Source organism: Pelobates fuscus, chromosome 4, assembly GCF_036172605.1.
Source record: "Pelobates fuscus isolate aPelFus1 chromosome 4, aPelFus1.pri, whole genome shotgun sequence".
In the NCBI taxonomy this organism is placed as follows: domain Eukaryota; kingdom Metazoa; phylum Chordata; class Amphibia; order Anura; family Pelobatidae; genus Pelobates; species Pelobates fuscus.
The window spans coordinates 59,211,717-59,236,096 of NC_086320.1; the positions used below are offsets into that span (position 1 = coordinate 59,211,717).

General features: G+C 39.2%; 1 protein-coding gene across 2 annotated transcripts in view; it reads right to left on the reverse strand.

Moving 5' to 3' along the window:
* Positions 1–672: 672 nt before the first annotated feature.
* The window catches only part of CPQ (carboxypeptidase Q), a 414,103-nt gene continuing 390,395 nt past the window's right edge, over positions 673–24,380 (reverse strand). For both annotated transcript variants that reach the window (XM_063450306.1, XM_063450307.1), the window contains exon 8: positions 673–1,086. In XM_063450306.1, coding sequence (XP_063306376.1) covers positions 923–1,086 — 164 coding nt within the window. In that variant the 3' untranslated portion in view covers positions 673–922. The remainder of the gene's footprint in view (positions 1,087–24,380) is intronic.

Here is a 24,380-nt window from a genome sequence, read left to right on the forward strand (position 1 = left end):
AGATGAAGAAATGCAGAGTCGGTCCTAATGTCTAGGTCTGTGCTAAAATAACATTTTAAACCAAACTATATACTGCAACCATATATGTGAGAACTCCAAGCATAAATTCTATTTCTCATAATTGGCCAAAAAAAAAACCCCAGAAAACTTAGAATATTATTTATTAATAAACAGACCTTATATTTTGAATACTGTAATGGGGCACGTGGAGTAAACTTTTGATGTGGGACACCCAGTATTGTATTATAGGATAAAAACAAAACAACTAGATTCAATGTGAATGAGGATTGTATGGACACATTTTAACAGCTTTCCACTAGTGATAGATAGTTTACCAGTATGTGTATAATAAGCTATATAGGGGATACAGTATGTTAACTGGAGAGTGAAAACAGCTCTGGTTAGTATAAATCAGTTTTTTTAATTGGACGTAGGTGAAAAAACAAAAATGGGGGGAATTAAGTGGAAAGTAGAGTCACATACAGCCATGAAAAACTATGAAGACATTTAGAATTATGCTGAATATTCAATATACTATATCATATTGTAGAAAACAAAAAATGGTTTATAAAAAATCACAAGAAAATAAATACAATGTAATATGATGCAAATTCATAGTATGGTTCGGTGATAGATAAAAGAGTTAGAAATACAGTAGATGGTGTAATATTATATTTATTTCTGACAGTAATATTAAAATAGAGCAGGACAGACAAATCACCTTCTGATTCAATGACAAAAAAACTGAATTATAAAGCAAGCAAATGGATATGAAGGAATCAATTTTCAGTGGTAATATAATATAGCCCAATTTTACATAATAAAAAAAGAGCATGATTTACTTTCTGATAGGAAAAACAGATATATGAATATACGGATTTTGCAGTTCACATTGAAGAATAGGAGCCTGCTGTCTTGCTTTTTATGACCTTGGCAACATCTCTTCCAAATCAGCCACAACATACGAAACAACAGTCCAAACAGCAGCACAGAGGTTCATCCAGATTGGATTCTGAACTGTCATAGTATCTCCTTGTGAATGATGAAACCAGAAATATTTCTCTATGTCATCAATGAGACTCGCACCTAGGATATAACAAAAATTATATTAATTGTAAAATATTTTCTAACACAGCTACCTGGATCTGAATCTATGTTTACATTACATTGCCCTCATTCACAATATGTTTTATTGTAACGTGTGATAGAGTTTTGTTTAAAAGACATTTTGGAGAATCTGTCTGGTTTAAAGGGAAACAGTCACTCCAGATTAAAACATTTTATACTATCCTCCTCTGTACACTTAAAGCAGCACAGTCACACCTTACTTACTTTTCCCCCACGTCCTCTTCTTTTCCTCTTTCTACTCTCTCTTTTTTTTATTTCTAACTAAAAACATAAGACAAAGTCGGGACAGATATGTGAATAGAGCCTTTGTCTTCTTTAGTTTGCAGTTTATCTATGACTGTCGATTTTAGACACTGGGCGGAGCTACCGCAGTCCAGTAGTGTGTCTCCCAGCCAGTGACGGCTACAGGGATTGGCTCTGTCTATGGGGGATTCCGTGGTCTCGTGGGAACCTCCATAAATCTCAATGCTGTACTCTCACGCATGCTAGGAAGTACAACAGTGATGTTGGCTCCTGGTGCTGAAGAGGACCCGCTGAAAGAAGATGATGGTTTCCATAAAAGATAGGTTCAGGTAAGTAGAACTCCCTTTATATGCCTCCCAACCACCAGACCCCCAGTGGCGATGTCACCATTAGAGGTTTTTGCTAATTCTAAAAGGTCACAAGATAGGTGACAGTGCCACTTTAACATGGAAGAATTATCCTGTAGTATTTGCTGGAGTGAAAGAAAGAGGATTTCTCATTATCAGAAAGTGACACTTTAATGTCCATGGGAATGATACTAAAAAAAACACCCAATTATTTATATATGCATAGGGATTTGGGTGAGTGCTCAAGAAACCTTTTTCTTTTATTGTATGTAATGGGGCTGATGTTTACTACAGCCATTTGTGTCGCCCTGGAGTAGTGGGAGTTTGAGCGCAGAACTTAATTTTGAATGTTTGCAAATTCATGTAGTTGTATCATGGGATGCATTTATTGGGGATCTAATAATTTATGAAAGATGGATACATTGCTGTGGTGCTTCAAATGTCCCTATAAAACCAACAATCCATTACTCATGATGAGACATTTAACAGGTAGTAAAACCAACCCTAATCTGGCCCCTGACTCCCCCATTAGCCATTTGCAGGGGTGATAGGTAAGTGTGAGTGTAGTCCTCTAACAACCTTGCTCCTTTTCCTGTTAAAAGGCATATTACAGTTAAAAAGAGAGAGTTTACTTAACAATATGAGATCACCATTAGTATTATTTACCCCATTTATGTTTGTCATGACATCCAAAGTATAAGAAGTGAGCATAAATGAAAAACAGACTTAATGTCCCTAGCACCTCAAACACTAATTATTGGTGGATATAGGGCTGAAACCTTTTCCTAGAAATACAATATGTCTAAAGGAGTTGTAATACTTGCCAAATGAAGACAAAGTTAAAAATACATTAGTTTATATGAAACTTACAAAAATAAACCATTAAAAACAGACAGACCATATCCACAAATCCAAGTGGCTACATACAATACAATGAAGGGTATATCTCACATTTTTCCAGTATGATTGGCTGGTTTATTCTAGATCAGGGGTGCCCAAAAGGCAAATCCCCAGATGTTTTAGAACTACAACTCCAATGATGCTTTGCATGGCTTTTGAATTCTTTTAGAATGACAAGCATCATGAAAGTTGTAATTGTAAACAATCTGGGGATCTACCTTTTGAGCATCCCTGTTCTTGATGATGCAAAATGTAACAACACATCACATATATATATATATATATATATACATATATATATATATATATATATATATATATATATAATGTTTTTTTCAAATTATATAACCACAATCAAATATACTCTTAATGCTATAATGATAGTAGTAAGTAATGGCCACGCAGAACCATCAGTAAAAATAAATACATAATGCAGCTTTTCTGAGTATTCCGTTTCCTTCATACATGTCAGTTATTTGAAGTATTTCCCGTACGTGACTTTTGAGAGCATTCTGTAATTTTTGACTTGCTTCCAAGTCTACTGCATTTCCACTCGTATCTCGTATAATAATTACTTTATTACCAGAATAAGAGAGAGAAAGAGAGAAAGAAATGGACAGAATCTTCACTAAATTGACAGTTAATTAAACTTTGCCATTTTAAGATTTTATCCAAAAATAACCTCCATACCCACATCACCACTTCATAGTTAACTAAATTATACAAGCAGGTACTGTTTGTATCCTAGAGGACGTGAGCCATCAAGATTTTCATTGTAATTAAATTGGCTTACTGATAGAGAAAGAACAAAATTATCGATTGACAAACTATTAATTAGAGAAACCCATATAATCTTGCCAGAAACCTATAAGGAATGAATCAGACAACGATGAATTACCTTGTTTAGTAATTTTATGTCTTTAGACATAATTCTATTAAAATATACATTTTTGGAAGGAAAATTACAGGCATTCCTTGCAGGTAGTTACAATGAATTAAGTTACCAGGAAAAGAAAATAAGTTAAGCATAGTGCATATTAATGAAATGTTAAACAAAAAATGTTTCATCTTCCCAGTCCAGAGTATATACAACACAAGAATATGTTTTGCCTCTCAAAAATGTCCTAGTAATAGTCTTAGACATTATTATTTGCAGTTAGAATGTATACATATTGATACTTGAAATAAATACTGTATATTAGAAGATAACGCAGAAGATAAGTCTAAGCTGTTACAATTGTGTTTTGAAATCAGATACAAAAGGCTGTATTTTTATGAATTTTAAACCTGTAGAAGATTTGACCTTAATTCATTGGAGATTTACTTTGGTCTGAATTGCAATTTATCCAAACTTGGGCCAAATGGGTCATCAGTCTAGACTCTGAGCCAAAATGTTGTCCAACTCAAGAACCACATGAAATGTGCCATGGCTGAGCATGACCATTTTGATTTGTTAGTCTGAGTTCTGCCCTTAGCACCTAAAAAAGAGATGACTGATGGGAAAAAAAAATATGATTGGTAGGATAGGAATGGTGAATGGTATGAATGGTAGGGAACAGTTACTAAATGTTGATTGTCTTCATTCAGATCATGTGAGGAGTGAGACATTGAAGGGACAGAGAGAAGCAGTAATTTTTTTTACATTAATTTTTTATTTTATTATTATTTCAAAAGTTACAGAGTCAAATATAAGGCTTGCGTTTCAGTTTTTTCACAATGAAATTCGCCAGTTTGGTTACGTTGCCTTTGAGACTGTATGGTAGCCCAGGAATGAGAATTACCCCCATGATGGCATACCATTTGCAAAAGTAGACAACCCAAGGTATTGCAAATGGGGTATGTCCAGTCTTTTTTAGTAGCCACTTGGTCACAAACACTAGCCAAAGTTAACGTTAATATTTGTTTGTGTGTGAAAAATGCAAAACACTAATTTGAAAGCCAATTTTGGCCAGTGTTTGTGACTAAGTGGCTACTAAAAAAGACTGAACATACCCCATTTGCAATACCTTGGGTTGTCTACTTTTGCAAATGGTATGCCATTATGGGGGTAATTCTCATTCCTAAGCTACCATACGGTCTCAAAGGCAACATAACCAATCTGGCGAATTTCATTGTGAAAAAACTGAAACGCAAGCCTTATATTTGACTCTAACTTTTGAAAACACCATAAAACCTGTACATGAGGGGTTCTGTTATACTCAGGAGACTTTGCTTAACACAAATATTTGTGTTTCAAAACAGTAAAAAGTATTACAGCAAAAATATCGTCATTGTAAGTGCTGTTTGTGTGCGAAAAATGCAAAAAATGTCACTTTCCCTGACGATATCATTGTTGTAATACATTTTACGGTTTTGAAATACAAATATTTGTGTTCAGCGATGTCTCCCGAGTAAAACAGTACCCCCCCATGTACAGGTTTTATAGTGTCTTGGAATGTTATAGGGTTAAATATAGTGCTAGCAAATTAAATTCCCTATACTTTCGGCCTGGGTTGTTGGGCAGGTCCCGCAAATTGTAATTAATAAAAATAAAAGGACCTACTTATGTAAAATTATTACATAAATATATATGTAAAATCATTATATATACACGTGTGTGTATATATATATATAATTTTTTTTTACAATTATTTTTATTTATATATAGGTATACATATAGTGATGTATACGTATATACTTAGGTATATATATATATATATTATTTCGTTCTACGTGTATTTTGATATCTATATATATATATATATATATATATATATATTAATATCAAAATACAGTTAGAATGAAATTACACATATATATTTTTAATTATTTTTATTTTTTAATGTATTTACATATTTTTTATTATAAAATATATATATATAATTATAATTATGTATATATTTAATCAATATCCTTCTACGTGTATTTTGATATTAATATAAATATTAAAATACACTTAGTGTATGTGTAAAAGTGTGTGTGTATATATATATAAATGATCTAAGTATATTTGATTTGTAACTGTAATATATTTTATTACTAACATTAAGGGGTTAAGAGGGGAGGAGAGGGGCAGAGACAGTGTCAGCCAGTGATTTTACATCACTGGCTGACACACAGGATCAGTGATCACAGTGACTGGCTGTCACTGTGATCACCTCCTGCAGATCACGGTAATTGGCCACAGGGGGAGTGCCTGGGTGGCCAGGCATGCCCCCCACCGCGATCTGCAGGGGGATCCTGCCTGCAGTTACTATGGGTCAGCCAATAGGCTGACACATAGTAACTCTGATCGCAGTGACAGGCTGTCACTGCGATCAGAACGCAGGGAGAGGCTGTCTCTGCATTCAGATCGCAGAGACAGCCTCTCACTGCGATTATACTCTGCAGATCACAGTCACAGACCGCAGGGGGCCTGCCTGGGGGGCCAGGCATGTCCCCCGACCGCGATCTGCAGAGTGAAAATGCCACGGCTCCATGTGTCAGCCGATTTTAAAATCGGCTGACACATGGTAAATACCGATCGCAGTGACAGCCTGTCACTGCGATCGGAAACTGCAGACCGCGGTCCCCAGGCACAGGGGGGCTGCCTGGGGGGCCAGGCATGCCCCCCGACCGCGATCTGCAGCGGCCATGTGCCGCCGGCCACGTGGGAGGCAAGACCGCCCAGGACGTTCTATGCCATCCTGCGGCGTTTAGAGCCGGCCAATTAAGGACGGCATATAACGTCCTGCGGTCTTAAGGGGTTAAAATTCGCAAGGTTGCCTTTGAGACCGTATGGTAGCCCAGGAATAAGAATTACCCCCATGATGACATACCATTTGCAATAGTAGACAACCCAGGGTATTGCAAATAGGGTATGTTCAGTTTTTTTAGTAGCCACTTAGTCACAAACACTGGGCAAAATTTGCATTCAAATTTGTTTTTTGCATTTTCAAATATTAACACTAACTTTGGCCAGTGTTTGTGACCAAGTGGCTACTAAAAAAGACTAGACATACTCCATTTGCAATACCTTGGGTTGTCTACTTTTGAAAATGGTATGCCATCATGGGGGTAATTCTTATTCCTGGGCTACCATATGGTCTCAAAGGCAACGTAACCAATCTGGCGAATTTCAATGTGAAAAAACTGAAATATGTAACACGCTATATTTGACCCTGTAACTTCCCAAAACATTATAAAACCTGTACATAGGGGTTACTGTTTTACACGTGAGACATCGCTGAATACAAATAGGTGTATTGTATTGCAGTAAAAGCAAACAGTATTTTGACATTCACAGTTAAAATGTCACATAGAACTAATTTTTTTAAAAAAAAATTCTTATTTTCTCCCAATTTTTTATATTTTTTTAATATTAAATTATGTTCTATACCTAAATATTTGATGTTAAACGAAAGCCCTGTTTCCCCTGAATAGAATGATATATAATAAGTGTGGGTACATTTAATATGAAAGAGGTGAATTACGGTTGGACAGACATATAGCGCAAATGCCAGATTTTGTTTACGTTTTGTTTTGATCACAACTTGTACATTTGGCTGCGGTCTTAAGGGGTTAATTAAATAAAGATCTCCAGTGTAGCTTACTTTGGGAACTGCCCACCAACTTAATGGAAATACAGTATGTATGACAGGCAACAGAGGGTTGTAGTCAATGGAGTATATACGTCACCAGTGGGGTACCTCAGGGATATGTACTTGGACCCATTCTCTTTAATTTTTTTTTGTAATTCTTTTTTTTTGCGTGCAAGTGGGTAACAGACAGTCAAACCATGCCTCGGTAGCATTGGCAAGATAGTTAGTCAGACAAAACATACAGTATACAAGGCATTAGATTATACTGCACAATTTTTTGAAATATAATGGAAAGAACAGGCTAAGCAGTGCATGTCTAGAAAAACTATTAAAAGAGAGGTACATGACTGTGTCAAGTCTTAGACATGGTGTACAAATTAATAAAGTAGCTTGTAAATCAAGTTGATGTCACTGTGTAGTAATATTCAGCAACTGAGTTATACAATGTATGGTGAACAGCATAGTGTTTCAACAAAAAGCAAGAAGAGGTATATGATATGATAACATGGCTTCCTCTATGATGTATGCCAAAATGAACTGATTATAAGAGAGCTTGCTCATAATGATAGCCTAGCGTTGCGTACTGGGCTGCACGCTCGCAGACATTAAAATAATTCAGGTGCATGTCTAGCTTAAGCATTGTAGTATGTCCCTGAGTAAGTCTGGCTAGCTAGTCTGTGAGTCAGATTAATAAGCACAGATTAAGATGCACATTTATATATATATATAGTAAGAGGTTAAAAAGCCGTGGGATATCCCTAGACAGTAGTAACCATGCTATAACATGAGGTTGATATACTATGGGGCGTCAGACGTTTATATCAGGTAAAAAGCGTGCTCTGAATTTTAGGTAACAAGTTTTGAGATTACAGTAGATTATTCTCATCGTTCGTGATGGACATGCTAGACTTGGTTTGTATACATTCTAGAGTGTCACGCTTAGACAGGTAGGCAACATGCATAAACATTTAACCAAGTATAAGCTACCGCTGGTGACTGTAAGGTTGTAGGGTCACAGGCTTAGTTAAGATAGCTATGAAAGTAAGTTTAGCGAGCAAATTATAAACAAAACGCTAGAACTTAAGAGTGATAGGGGTTAAACATGTTGAGCCAGAATTTAACAGATTATAATCATCTATAAGACCGTTAGGCAACCTGGTAGCCTCTGGGGCCTAGGTCAGTCATGACAAGGTAATAAGATGGTGTCCCGCAATAGCATTGGAGACTCAGATGTTAGGTGCTTAGTCCGATGCAGGGACAGAGTATGTTATGTATAGGTCCATGTCCATGGGTGTTGGCTCGTTACATTTGTCCGTCAGGTTAAGTGGGTTCTGCCGGGTCGTCTGCGTCGATTTCATCACCGGAGCTGGCCAACAGGCAGACCGGGTCTTACCTCCCTTTCATCCGATGCCCAGTCTGTGGGGAGGTGTGCGGTCACGTTGCCGTGGGTTTACTGTGTTCAGGCAACATGAGGCAACCCCCTGGCTTCTGTCATGCTGCAGGAGCAATACCTCGCTGTCCAGCGTTCGGCGTCTGCTGAAGGCCAATGTTAGTCCAAGCTGGTGTCTCTCACCTCTTACCCCGTTTCATTTGTCTGTCGCTGGTAGGGTGCTGTGAAGCCTTGCGGTGAGCCATTCGACCGGGAGTGTGAGGTGTGCTTCGTTGCTCGGATGATTCCGATGCCGCTGAGTGGGGAGTAGGTCAGGCAGGCTTGGTGGTCTCGCTCTGGTATATGTGAGGGCGAGTGCCGGAGTCTGGGAGGTATGCCGCCATTTCCCGCCGTTCCGGTCTCCAGCTTTTTCTCCGTCTGGAGGCTCCTCTGCTTAGGAGGCGTTGGGTAGCCGGGCGAATCCATTCCGCCATTTCCCTCAGCACCAGGTGGTAGTGCTGACCCTGGATGCGGAATTTTGTCCCCATGTTGGCACAGAGCCTGTAAAAGAACTCCAGGGTGTGCTTGGGTGGTGTAGTGAGGGTGCGATTTGGCACCAGGCGCGTCCGCGCCACCATATTGCTTGGGCCCCCACATTCCCGCTCGGCTGCAGGTTCAGTCGTTTGTTCGAGCTGCTTTACTGGGGTAATCGACCCCCGCGAGGACCGGGATAACCCCCGCCGGTCCAGAGGGGGGGGGCAGCAGGTCAGTGTTCAATTGCCGTGTCTGAGCTGGTCCCATGCCGGGAGGCCTCAGGCTCCGCTCTGGTGTAGGCCGCGTGGCTGGTGCAGGTGCTTGTTTCATGTTTCGGTGCAGGACGGGTACCTTTCTATTCCCCGTGTTGTCCTGTTTCATTTTCTGGGTGTCTCGTGTAGCTGGCAGCGTTTGGGTAGTCAGGATATTCGTTTTTGTGCCTGCTGGTGCGAGAGCCCTCAGTAAGCACGTCTGGCCATCTTGGCTGTCAGGCCCCGCCCCCCCCTTTAATTTTTTTTATTAGTAATATTGCAGAAGGTCTTGATGGTAAGGTATGTCTTTTTGCTGATGATACTAAGATATGTAACAGGGTTGATGTTCCAGGAGGGATAAGCCAAATGGCAAATGATTTAGGTAAACTAGAAAAATGGTCAGAGTTGTGGCAGCTGACACTTAATGTGGATAAGTGCAAGATAATGCATCTTGGATGTAAAAACCCAAGGGCAGCGTACAGAATATTTCATAGAGTCCTAACCTCAACTATTAGGGGTGATTATTTCAGATGATTTAAAGCTAGGCAGACAATGTAATAGAGCAGCAGGAAAGGCTAGCAGAATGCTTGGTTGTATAGGGAGAGGTATTAGCAGTAGAAAAAGTGCTCATGCACTACTTATTGTACGCGCTACTGGACACCATATCTCCAGAAGGATATTGATACTTTAGAGAGAGTTCAGAGAAGGGCTACTAAACTGGTTCATGGATTGCAGGATAAAACTTACCAGGAAAGGTTAAAGGGTCTTAACATGTATAGCTTGGAGGAAAGATAAGACAGGGGGGATATGATAGAAACATTTAAATACATAAAGGGAATCAACACAGAAAAGGAGGAGACTATATTTAAAATAAGAAAAACTACCACAACAAGAGGACACAGTCTTAAATTAGAGGGGCAAAGTCTTAAAAATAATATCAGGAAGTATTACTTTACTGAGAGGGTAGTGGATGCATTAAATAGCCTTCGAGCTGAAGTGGTAAAGGTTAACACAATGAAGGGGTTTAAGCATTCATTGGATAGGCATAAGGCTATTCCAGCTATAAGATAAGGGACTAATGAAAGTAATTAGAAAATTGGGCAGACTAGATGGGCCAAATGGTTCTCATCTGACATCACATGCTATGTTTCTATGTTTTTATGTATGTTTAAATTCTTGTTGTTATTAAGTCAAAGCAAATACTGCTTAAATGCAATTAAGTGGAGTCATAGAAAATACTCAAAAATAATATATAAACCGTGATTATACAAAAAAAAAGTTCTACATCCAGAGCTCACTGAGGTTCCCATGATCCCATGTGTTCTCATAACATTCCAGAGAAATTAAACATAGATTTTTCCCAAATTTGTTGCAGGGAGTTTTCATGCACCAATCTGCTAAAATGCCCATTTTATAAATAGTAATTAAATGAGTAAATGTTGTGCCCTGATTTACCTGCCAATCCAAAAGAGGTAGTCACTTCCTTGATTACTTCCTATCAATTGACAATTCATCACATGCAAGCCTTGTAGGAATTCAGGTTTCAAGAGTCACCTTCTGAATTTAACTAGGAATTATTATCTACAAGTCTAATAAATGTATCACAGTCATGTAGCCACCCTGAACAGAAGACAATAGACCTAAACATATTTCTACACAGGAAGCACATTGTGAGACAAAATTGCAACTTTATTGAGTGAGATCATGCCATTGTAAAACAGGAATCCAGCACAGTACCTGTAGCAAAAACAAACAAAAACAAAATACCCACCCCCAAAAAAACTGAATGTCAACCAACGCATTTGTTTATATTATGGAAGGCATTACAAATATTATGTAGCTTCCTGATTTTCTTTTTCACCGTAACTGTTATCTATCTCGGTTTTACTGTGCCATGTATTAATTTCTCAAGGAGAAATTAGTAGGGATACTCTTTCACCTTGGGGGAAACCATCTGGACCTTTGAGCTTCTGTGTTTTCAGACTGAGAGTCTGCATTTCCCAACTTCTGGCATATTTAGATTAAACGAAGAAGGATCTAGGAATGATATTACTTACTAAGTCTTCATGAACTCATTCATACAAATCTTGTGCTTGCCTGGTAGACAGGCTGCCCTTGGCTTGATACTTAAATGATATGAAGTTTCATAAATCACATGATTAAAACAAGACATAATTCTCACACGTCAGAGAGAATGTAATGTTTGTAATGTATAAAGAAACAGGAGATTTGATTAACCAATTAGGCAGACCCACTGACACATAGTAGCAAGGGAAATGTCACAACAAGTGTCACACTATTCCAGTCGGTGTCTTAGTAAAAAGCTAATTAAAATTAAGAATAATTTGATGTTTAATATGAATTTTGCATTTTATGCTTTTTCTTTTACCAGTTCAGCCAGATGTAGTCAGTAACACAGTATTCATTACTGATGGTATTTTCTTGTAATACCACCAGCTCTTGACTAATTAACATCAATAAAGCTGTAAAGGTTTTTTTTTTTTTTTTTTTTCCCCCAGTGTCATAGTGCTCTATTTATATGACACTAGGATTACTTAAAATGGCTCGACCAGTTAGGGTTGATATGATATATGTCCGGTCTGATAATGATGCTACAAAATACACAAAGGTGGGCCATGTTTTATGCTATGTTTGGCCTCTCAGTTGTTGATCACCACCCTGGTCGTCTACCCAATATGCTATCCAAGGTGACCAAACTTTGAGATATTTCTGTTTGCTTCCTCTTGCAGTATAATTCCTCTATGCATCTGTTATCTTCAACTCTATTTATCCACTGTTCTAGTGTGGGAATATTTGTCTGCTTCCAAAAGGTGAGAATCCAGCACACACGTAATATTTTGTTATGCTATGTGACATACAGAAGAATGTTATGTATGTTATATATTTATCAAATACAGTGAGCCACCTCCCTCCCCCCCAGAAGAATGCATATACATCATATTTTACAATGCACATAATAATAAATAATTTATTTGTAGGCACCATTTTTGTGAGGTTATTTGAACATTATAATCTTACACTGGAATGCCACAGTAGGTCCAGGTATAAATTATTTGTTGCCTGAAGGTGATGCTTTTGGATGGTGAGGTGGGTCCTTGCCTTGGTCTTCTAGCAACAACCTCTTCCTAATGAGAATGTTGTGACTTTGGAAAGGCTTGTAAAATGCTAGAACACTGCCGTTTTGTTTCTAACTAAAGCTGGATAACCAATGGTAAAATATATAAAACAGTCAGATTAGCATTTGGTACATAGGTATTATTTCCTAAAACCTGAATTGTGATGAGTTTCAAAATAAATCATACATTTAATCAAACGAAGAGGAGCTGAATTTTTGTTTTTGTATTCATTTCAAATATTTTTGACCAACATTTTGCACAGTCAGTTTCTAACACAAAATTACTACTTTCTAAATAAACTTTGCTGCTGAAAATGGGAAAAGTAAAATTAGGTAGAAGTAAATAAAAATTAAAAATAGAAAGTTAAATTTGAATTAAATAATAAAGCAGTGAACAGCGATGTATGTTTATATCTACCCACATGGAGCAATAAGTCACACTATATAAAATAAGGAATTTCAAATTGCTTCAAAGAGATTGGTAATTCTAGAAACTGTGTCGATGATTATATAAGCATCAGTTGGTTCCATCTAGAATTTCTATTTTAAAATACAATACTTCTGTTATATGTTTCGGATAGCTGTATGTATGTTACAGGCACTCTTAGAAACCAAATGTGCACAGCCTGTGCCTCCCTGTCTGTACATGGTGAAGGAATATCGTGGTGAGTGATTGATGTCATTAATATGAAATCATATACCCCATATATCATCCTGTCATCACACAAGTGTGCATTTTACTTTCTCATAACACAAATAGCAACCTCTTCTTCTGAGGTTTAGGATGTTGTAGAGTTCATAAAGCAAGGACTCTTTGGGTGTAGTTTGACCAAAAAAATGGAGGCTTCACCCGCACTCAAACTCACCTCAGTTGTTGAAATTGCTCTATTACCACATCCAAACTGCCGAAGATTTTTTTTTGTGTCAAAAATAGGAGACAATGCAATGTCTGTACAACAAATTGTATTGGTTATGGTGCTAGCAGTGTCTCTTTAATTCTTAATTTCTATTAATTTCTGCTTAGCAAAACTTGTTTTTGCTATGTAATTTGAAATACTAATTAGCACCATTTTAGAACACTTAATTTCTCACTAATCTCACTGAGAACACAAATGAAGCTTTATAATAACTCATATTCTAGGTTTAATGAATGTATAAAGAGAGAAGGGTTTTAACGAAAGCAGACTTATTATAAACATGAGCTGATACATTTCCACGTGTGAACTATGCAGCACAACAACATTAGGAGTATTTTAACTCCTTCATGACTAGTGACATACAATGTACACTAATCAGCTACAACATTAAAACCACTGACTGGTGAAGTGAATAACATTGATTATATCATTACAATGACACCTGTCTAGGTGTGGGATATATAAGGCAGCAAATGATTAGTCAGTTCTTGAATGTAATGTGTTGAAAGCAGTAAAAATGGGCAAGCATAAAGATCTGAGTGACTTTGACAAAGGCCAAATAGTTATAGACAGACGATTAGGTCAGAGAAGTTCCAAAATGGCATGTCTTGTGAGGTGTACCCCGTATCCAGTTGTTAGTACCTACTAAAAGTGGTGCAAGCAAAAAGAACCAGTGAAGTGGCGTTAAGGTAATTGGAGCTCCATGCTCATTAATGCACGTGCGAAGACAAGCCCGTCTGGTCAAAACACAGAAGAGCTACTATAGTTCAAATTGCTGAAAAACGTAATGCAGGCCATGACAGAAAGGTATCAGAAAACACAGTGCATCACAGTTTACTGCGTATGGGGCTGCGTAGCCTCAGACAAGTCAGAGTGCCCATGATGACTCTTGTCCACCTCTAAAAGTGCCCACAATGGGGGTGTGACCGTAAAAACTGGACCATGGAGCAATGGAAAACGGATGTCTGGTCTGATGAATCATGTTTTCTTTTAGATCAGGTCGATGGCAGGTTTTTGTGAGCATTTCAAAATGACCATCTGCTTAGCTTTATGTGGTTTCAAACGCTTTTTGCTTTAACCCCTTAAGGACCAAACTTTTGGAATAAAAGGGAATCACGACGTGTCAGACATGTCATGTGTCCTTAAGGGGTTAAAATGTCTAGACTCCCATATTCTAGAACCAAAACATGATTGTAAATGTTCTATATAAATAAATAGACAATTGTGCGTCCTTATCCTTAGCTGCGACATTCCATGGAAATTACTGAAATAATGTAATGAACAAGTTGCTATTTTATCTTGTTTTACATAGTTTTCTTATCAAGAATGCAAATTACATCTCTCTTCTCTATTCTTAATTAGTGATACACTATTCATGAATAATTCATTTTTAAAAATAAATTATATGCAGAGGTCTGGATAATTAGAATGACCAAACTGCTATGAATCAGCTCTCCTTGTTATTTTATAACATCTCATAGCTATTAAAAATGCAGTCATTTTCTAAGATTTGCTGATTTGAATTATGTGCGAAATTACAGTAACACAATATATTGTTATGGTTGCACACCGTAGGTTCACTCAAATCTCAGCATGTTTTGTTCAAAGAATATTTAGATTCTAAATTTGCAAAAATGTATGGCGGATTAAAAAAAAAAAATCAATAAAAAAAAAAAATCCATGTTTTAAATTTGGCAAGGTTAAAATGTGGGAATCCTTTGGGATTTATATCTAAAATTCAGGTTCATTTAAATATAAAGTCAGAAGGAAATGTTTCAAATGATCTTAATCTAAAGAGCAGACATTGGAGTCACCAGTTGCTGCTCCTGGATCCTAGTGACGAATGACGCTTTAGGCAGAAATCTATTTTAGTATGTAATTTAAAGAAATTGACACTTTTGTTTTTAGAGTTACAGTAGTAACTATGATCTACCCCGCAGGTTGGCATTTTTGAACCAAAGATAAGATACACTGATCTCCAGGAGACAATTGTTAACTGCAACTCAGTCATAGAAACTGCCCATTCTTGAATGTATGTTTAGCTTTGCTAATACTACAATAAATAATCATGTCTCTTATCATTTAAACAAGGTTATTCCTCTTACTTGACATTCATCTAACATTACAGTATTTTTATTATTCAAATTACAGGTTACATTGTGAACGCCAATATAAAGTATTCTGGGTGTTTTTGTAAGTACTTTAGAACAGAAATAAGCAGAGGAGCTTATTGGGTGATACTGAATATTTTTTTTTTCTTGTTGTATCGTATGATTTATTGACTTGATTTTTTTTTATTTTTATTCTTTATTTTTAAGTGCAGTGTTTACAAAAACACATCCAAATTCACACGTACATATGCACGATTGTACATATAGCATCCTTGGACATTCATATACATGTTGTGCACTTTTTATTTTTCTTAATAAGTATATATCAAATTAGCAATATTTGACGATATTGTATGGACATTGGAGGAATTTGCGATAATTCTTATGTCTGGCCGTGTGTAGCCACGTAACAGTATTCGTATACAAAAAGGTAACTAACGGAAGGGTAAAATAAAAAGATAAAAAAATTAAACAGACACTATTCAAGGTAGCAGTATCCACGGGCTTAAATCCTGGAGGGGAAGCTGTAAATAATTGTGTTTCGATCTGGAAGAGACCGTGCACATCACTGGTAAAACTTGGTCTGCAACTAATGGCTGTCGTCAATACATGACCTTGTGTACGACATTTTGTTGACATTCAAGGTTTGCTAGGATCTTCTACACACCTGCGTTCTGCTAGGACCGTGATGGCCAACCGTGCTTGTAGAGCATCGTGGAAAGCCTAGCATTAGCCAACAGGGTGCTGCAGAACTTAAATTGCAGCGATTAGCACATTCCATGAGTTATTCGTTACATACATTTCCACAGAAGCAATACATATGAAAATAGCTATCTTGTACAGGTATTAGAAAACTACTGCAGGTTCAGGCACATTTCTCTAACTGTAAAATTAGTAACCAACTATCTAAAGCAATAGTGCATTTATAATCTTGTTACAGGAGTAAACAGATACTGGCACAAGTAAAACGGTTGATAACTAAATCAGAGTTTTCAGGAGGTTTTCATTTTTGTGATGCAAACACTCGTTCAGCGATTGCAAGACTAGGAATAACAGCTATTAAACATAGGATCGAAATGCGGTAATCTACCTATAGAAAATTCGGAGTAATAGTAGCACATACATATATTTAGAGCTGACTTGGAATGAGCCCTGAAGTGTTATCTAATGCCACTGCTAACATGCAGTATAAAAAGAAAAAGAAAATATCTTGGTCTTGTAGGATATCCCAGATGGCTGCTAAATAGAATATGTCCTAGCACTATAGAGATTCTGCTTTCAGGCAAAATGTGACGATATCCTGTAAACCTCAGGAACACCGTGGTCCATCAAGTTCTTAATAACACTTGAAGCCATTCTTGTTACTATATGCGCATAGATATAGGATGGCATCACGGTGAGCGTCATTGCATTCAAAGATGTTCCGAGTATGTCAGCAATCCGGGGATCCTTGGTACTAGGCATGTGGGTAACAGCCACTTTTTCTTGCGTTGTTATGGGGTGTTCTGCGGTCGTTGTTTCCCCCTCTTCTTCTCCATTCCGGTGTCTCTCTCTACATTTCCTTCCTCGCCTGTACCGTTTGGAGTCTTGCCGCTCCCCCGTTCCGGAGGCATCTGCTGTAGCTGCTGTAAGTTCTGTAGAAATCTTGCAGGGTCTTCCTCTGCGGATAACGTAAGGATAGTGTCTTTATGTGGTACGACTAGCATGCCCGCTGCCCCCCAGCGATATCCAATACCCCTGTCTCTCAGTTGACGGGTGATTGGCATAAACTTCCGCCGCTCCATCAGGGTTGAGAATGGGAGATTGAAGACTCTGATGTGGTGGTTATTCATGTTAGTGGTGGGTGTTTTCCTCGAGTGGCCATAAGCGCTGCTTTGACTGAGATGTCTTGGGTGACGGCTATTATGTCTCTGTGGGCATCCGCCGGGGCGGTTGGGGCCTTCCTAATCCTGAATGCTGCCGTTATCGGCCAAGTATCTTTTTTCGCCCCCATGGTTATTGCTGATCTGTTAGCTTACTCCAGCAAAGCCTCCGGGCCTATGTCTTCTGGGGCTCTGCGTATGCGGACATTTTTCTTGCAATTGGCGTATTTCCATCATTGCGACAGTGCGGGTGAGTCGTTAGAGTTGGTGGGACATTGTTTCCACTTGCGTTCTGGTGTCTGTGAGCAAGGTGTCCCTGTCTCCTTCCCGGACTTCCACTGCACCAAGGCGCGCCTTGATGCCTGCCACCTCTGATTGCACGCCAGCCAGGTCGGCCTTCCAGACCTCCCGCAAATCTAGTAACAGCTTTTTGATGTCACCTTTTGTGGAAGGTGAGTCATCCAAGTCCGATTCTTCTGACTGGTATACTGCAGTGACGGCGTGTGGTGCCGGAGGGTTTACTTCCTCCATAGAGGAGTCTGATTCACTGGCGCTTCGAGGCTTGCACGGCACCATTTTGGGCTGTGTTGGCTGCTGCGGCCTTTCAAAGGAGCGCCTGATGACAGGCAGGTTGGAGCCTTCCGGGCGGGCTAGTCTTTTGGTTTTTCTCCCCATCTCTCTGTGGGGGGTTTCAGCTCTGATAACAGCTTGGTTTTAGGGTCCCAGTACTGTGGTTTTGTGGCTTTTTAAGTCTATTTTAGGCGTTGTGAGCAGGAGCTCCACACAAACACGTCTTAGTCATTGCTCAGCTGTCCACGCCCCTCCGATACTGAATATTTTTATCTACAGATTCTATTTATAAAGCCAGGTGACTCTTATAGGAATCCCAAGTTCCAGTCTAGAAGGCTGCGTGATGTTATATTTGTACCCGCATGCAAGTAGTATCAGAGAGAACTTGAACCTTCTTCTTGATATATTGGCTTCAGGTTAGTTGGGGTGATTTGACATTTGTCAGATTTATGATTGGATTGGGACCAAGATTTTGACTGGGTCACGGCAGAACACCAATGCTTTGCTTTTGAGCTTAGAAAAACAAACCTCCTGCTGAAAAGTGAGTATATTCTTTTATTGAACTCCGATATAAAGTCGTACAGGCAGACTACAGAAACCTCTAGAGTGGTGATATTGAGGCTTGCTCTGCTATGAATTTTTGACACCTTTACTCAAAAGAAGCCCTAGTGCAGCTTTTGCTTTGTGGGGCCAGAGCACCTACTGCACTTTAACTGCATCAGTGATTGTACAAATGAAGAATTCTGAGAAACACACACTTTCACCTTTTCTCTAAAGACAGCATAAGGAACATTGTATATCGGAATTTGAATAGAACATGTCAATTAGACTTGTGCATGAAGGGATTATCAGTAGTGATGTGGCGAATTTTAAAACCCACAGGGACTTTCTGGCCACAATAGTGATTGAAGGGGGGGGGGACCTACTCTCCTCCCCCCAGCCCCTACCCCTGGGCGGCGGGTGGGGGCCATAAAGATAATGAGGGGGGGGACCTACTGTCCTCCCCCCCAGGTCCCCACCTCTGTGCGACGGGTGGGGGCAATAATGATAATGGGGAGGACCTACTGTCCTCCCCCCGGCCCCCACCCCTGGGCGGCGGGTGGGGGCCATAAAGATAATGAGGGAGGGACCTACTGTCCTCCCCCACTCTGGCCCTCACCCCTGTGCGGCGGGTGGGGGCCCTAAAAAAACCAATAAGGGGGACCTACTGTCTCCCCCTGGCCCCCACCCCTGAGCGGTGGGTGGGGGCCCTAATAAAACCAATAAGGGGGGACCTACTGTCTCCCCCTGGCCCCCACCCCTGAGCGGTGGGTGGGGGCCCTAATAAAACCAATAAGGGGGGACCTACTGTCCCCCCCTGGACCCAACCCATGAGCGGTGGGTGGGGGCCCTAAATATTAATAAGGGGGGGACCTAATGTCCTCTCCCCTGGCCCCCACCCCTGAGCGGCAGGTGGGGGCCCTAAACACTAATGGGGGGACCCTAGTCACCCCCTCCCCCCCAAAAAAAAAATTATCCCCCTACATACCCCCCCTCACCCTAAAAATAATGAGGGGGGACCTTTAACTAAGAACATGTAAAAAAAAAATAGAAAAAAACTACTTACCATTCGATGTTTTCTTTCTTCTAAAATCTTCTTTTTTCATCCCCAAGAAAGGCCAAATAAAAAACCATAATAACCGACGCAATAAAAAAAAAAATCCATCTTCACCCATGGAGGGCTCTACGCAGACTGAGCTCTGCAGGGCGGAGGAAGGCTTATAAAGCCTTGCCACGCCCTGCAATTAGGTTAATAACACTCTGATTGGCTGGTTTAAGCCAATCAGAGTGCTCTTTGCCATTTTACACAGTGTGGGAAAATTCCAAAGAACTTTCCCACGCAGTGTAAAATGACACAGAGCACTGTGATTGGATGGCTTGAAATCCATCCAATCACAGTGCTCTGTGTCATTTTACACAGTGTGGGAAAGTTATTTGGAATTTTCCCACACTGTGTAAAATGACACAGAGAACTGTGATTGAATGGATTTCAAGCCCACCAATCAGAGTGCTCTTTGTCATTTAACACAGCGTGGGAAAATTCCAAAGAACTTTCCCACGCTGTGTAAAATGACACAGAGCACTGTGATTGAATGGATTTCAAGCCCACCAATCAGAGTGCTCTTTGTCATTTTACAAAGCGTGGGGAAATTCCAAAGAACTTTCCCACACTGTGTAAAATGATACAGAGCACTGTGATTGGATGGATTTCAAGCCATCCAATCACAGTGCGCTGTGTCATTTTACACAGCGTGGGAAAGTTCTTTGGAATTTTCCCACGCTGTGTAAAATGACAAAGAGCACTGTGATTGGATGGATTTCAAGCCATCCAATCACAGTGCTCTGTGTCATTTTACAATATTCCCCTATATAACAATGTTTGGCATTTAGTGAATATTCCCCTATGTAACAATGTTTGGCATTTAGTGAATATTCCCCTATATAACAATGTTTGGCATTTAGTGAAAATTCCCCCATATACCAATGTTTGGCATTTAGTGAATATTCCCCTATATACCAATGTTTGGCATTTAGTGAATATTCCCCTATATACCAATGATTTGCATAATAATAAAAAAAAAATAATAAAAAAAAAATAAAAAATGATTGCAGCTTCAAAATGAATCTAAATTGTATGCTGTCCAGTAGGTGGGAGGGTCTGCTAGGGAGGGCCTGCTGCTGATTGGCTGTAATGTGTCTGCTGACTGTGAGGTACAGGGTCAAAGTTTACTCAATGATGACTAAATAGGGGGCGGACCGAATATCGCATGTGTTCGCCCGCGGCGGCGAACACGAACATGCTATGTTCGCTAGGAACTATTCACCAGCGAATAGTTTGGGACATCACTAATTGTCAGTTCAGCCTAATCATTTTTCACAAAATTTCAATTTTGGTTGGGATGTCCCATGCTCGTTTATGTGGTTGCTCAGTTTGACTGAATGTCCCTCATAAAAAAAAAATCTACTTGGGGAAACATTTGGACAAACCAAAAAGGGCACAATATAGGTTTGAAACAGCTGATTGGTCCACATTTTGGCTGAATCGCAGTTCAGCAAAATCCAAATGCACAAGTCTAACATCTACAGAATAGAATACATCCATTTGAGAACCGACAGGCGGTAGAGGTGTTTTCTCATCAAAATGATAACTAAGCTAGATTCTGAAATTCAGAAAGTTGTCTAAAGGAGCAGAAAATCTCAGCAACGTGTTATGGAAGGAAAATGAAGCCGCTCAGTGTTTTTGTATTTATAGTCTCACTCTTTCTAATGCTATAAATTGCTTGATGCGTTGTTTGAGCAACCGAGCTGCCATACACAGATCTATCAGCTCATGTGCTATGTGAGACAGCACATGGAAAAGTAAACTAGATAGAAATAAGGAAAAGTAGCAGTAAATCCCATTTTCTTTTTCAGGAGCGGGTGAAAGAAATCAAGCCAGGTCTATATGAAAATTCAAAATATTATTAAGCTTATGGTGAGATTTAAAAGTGGTAATAATTCTCCTTAGATTTTAGTAGTATAATATCTATATGCTGCGTTATAGAATTTGAAGAAATCTTTATAAAAAAACATTCTATGTGAAATATGTGGGATTGTAAATGCTGTTGATGATTTGCATATCTTTAAGCTCCCTTTACAATGATCTGCTTGCTTTTAATACATTCTTTATATCAATACATGAGTAAGGATCTGGATGAGTTAATGCCACGCCACATCAAGTTTTGGAAATATCCCACAGTGCATCAAACTAAGTGCTATTAAAGTCGCGGTGAGAAGAAAGAGTGACTAGGCATTGGATCAGCATAAACCAAACTTGTAGTAACACTCACCAGTTTATATACAATGTGCAATAAATTAAGAACCCAGGGGCTACCCCCCACTGATCAAGTGCAGCTGTTTCTCATTATTTAACTTGGAACGCTCTTCTGGTTTCTGACAAGTGTTGGCGTGACGTCATGATGTCGGACGTCACGCACGCACGCTGTGTATGACGTCATGAAGAATGGTTGCTAGGAAATGAGTATACAATAGAGACATTCATTAAACAGATCGTTTTTTGTGTAATTAATCTACGTGCTTTCTTTTCATGCAATCAACCCCATTGCCCAGGAGACAACCCTCCTCCAGGAGATAAATCACCCGAACCAGCAGCGGGTACTGAGTCGATGTCAGGATATTTTTAGTTAACCTTGAGGTTTGTAAGAAAATAAGCTATTTTTTTTCCAATTGGCACTAATAACTTGATACAGACTTTCTGTAACATTGTGACTGCCCACATAGAACAGCTACCCTGGCAAGAACAATCTGTCAAACACAACCGAATGTTTAGGGAAAGGATAGCCCTTAACCCCGTAAGGACCAAACTTCTGGAATAAAAGGGAATTATGACATGTCATACATGTCATGTGTCCTTAAGGGGTTAAAGAGATATCACAAAATCCAAATATCATTGTCAAGCCAGCGGACAAAGGTGGCTTGAGTGTGATACAGGATAAAAAAGTATACCATGATGAGATTATGCGACAACGCCTTGGAGACACTAATTACAAAATTCTCAAAAGTGACCCTACTTCTCATATATCTAAAATCATTCTAACAGGGCTAGAAAAGAAAATGACAGATAATGTCAGTACACAGTCCCAATTTTCCTTTCTTTGGAATGACTTCCCTGTTACTCCTGTATTCTATACCCTCCCCAAGGTCCATAAGGATGCCTCCCATCCACCAGCATGCCCTATTGTAGCAGGCACAAATTCCATCTTTCAGCCCCTAGCTATCTTTGTGGACCAATTCTTACAGCCTCTTGTTGTAACTAATAGATCATATATCCAAGACACGAAGGACTTCCTAGAAAGAATCAAGGACTTAAGGGTAGGACCAACTAATCTGTTGGTGACCCTGGACGTGACCAATCTATACACTTCAATCTCACACGGAGAAAGACTTACAGTGATCCAAACGGCACTGCCAAATGTTCTTACTGATGTAAAAAATGTTCATTTGTGATAACTCTGCACAAAATAATGTTAAGGAAAATCTTTTTTTTGTTACCCAACGATCTACTATGAACAGGTTAAGGGCATTGCAATGGGTGCTAATATGGCGCCATCCTACACTAACCTGTTCATGGCAAAATTCGAGGACAACTTTGTATATAATAATGATCTAGTAAGGAGCATGTACCTATTTGGTTAAGATATATTGACAATTGTTTCATGCTCTGGCATGGAATACAGATAAACCTCACAATTTTCCTTAGCTACCTTAATCTATACCGTGCTGATACTACATTTACCACGACTGTAAGCACTGTATCAGTTAACTTCTTAGACATTTTGGTGTGTAAGAATGATGGTCGACTAAGCACTGATCTATTTTTAAAACCCACTGACTCGAACAGTTTATAAAAAGCTAAAAGTTTTCACCCACCTAAACAGATTCATTCTATCCCATACAGCCAATTTTTCCGAGTACATAGAATCGTCAGTGATGACAATGTGATTGATACTCGGCTAACAGACCTTTCTAAAAAATTCTTGGACAAAGGATACAGCCAACACCTTCTAAAGAATTCTAAACAGAAAGTCAAGAGAATCAGATGTGAAACACTACTAACATCTACACAGAAATCCAGACAGGACAGACTTGTTTTTGTAAGTACCTTCTCACCCCTTTCATCCCAAATACAAAATATTATCAGTAAACACTGGTATATCCTTTAATTGGATAAACATGTCAGACACCTGTTTAGATAATTAAGGGGGGATTCTGTACTCATACCAGAACTGGACAACAGATCAAACTAAGGGGTTTTTACACATGCCAGACAGATTATGCCATTTATATCCTGAAATGTCCGTGCGGCTTAGGATATGTGGGCAAGACCATACACTCACTTAAAGATCGGGTGTCACAACATAAAACAAATATATGTAGTGCTAACTCAGAGGCACTAGATGCACAACACTTCAGAGAGAAAAGGCACAACGTACCTTAATCCAGCAGACCCGCAGGGTGAAGCTCCGAGTCCCGACTCCTGCGGGCGACGGCACATTTTATGACGTGGCGCATGCATACCAACGTCATAGTGGCTATCCCACGAAAATTCAAAATATTCCACGCTCCTTGACATTTTGGGGGAGTGGATTTTAAGCAAAAGACGCACCATTATAAAAGATTGCCTTTTGCTTTTGTTCAGTGCCCTATTGTAGTTCCCTTATTGTTCCTTCTAGTGCTATACTGATTTCTGTCTGTGTCATTTGGTATTTTGACTTGGCTTGTTTTATATTGACTATTCTGCTTTCTGTTAGCCTGACTTGGCTCGTTTTCTTGTTTATCCTGTTTTCTGGTTTCCTGACTCGGCTACTCCTTATTGTTTATCTTGATCTCTGGCTTTCCTGGACTTTGGCTATA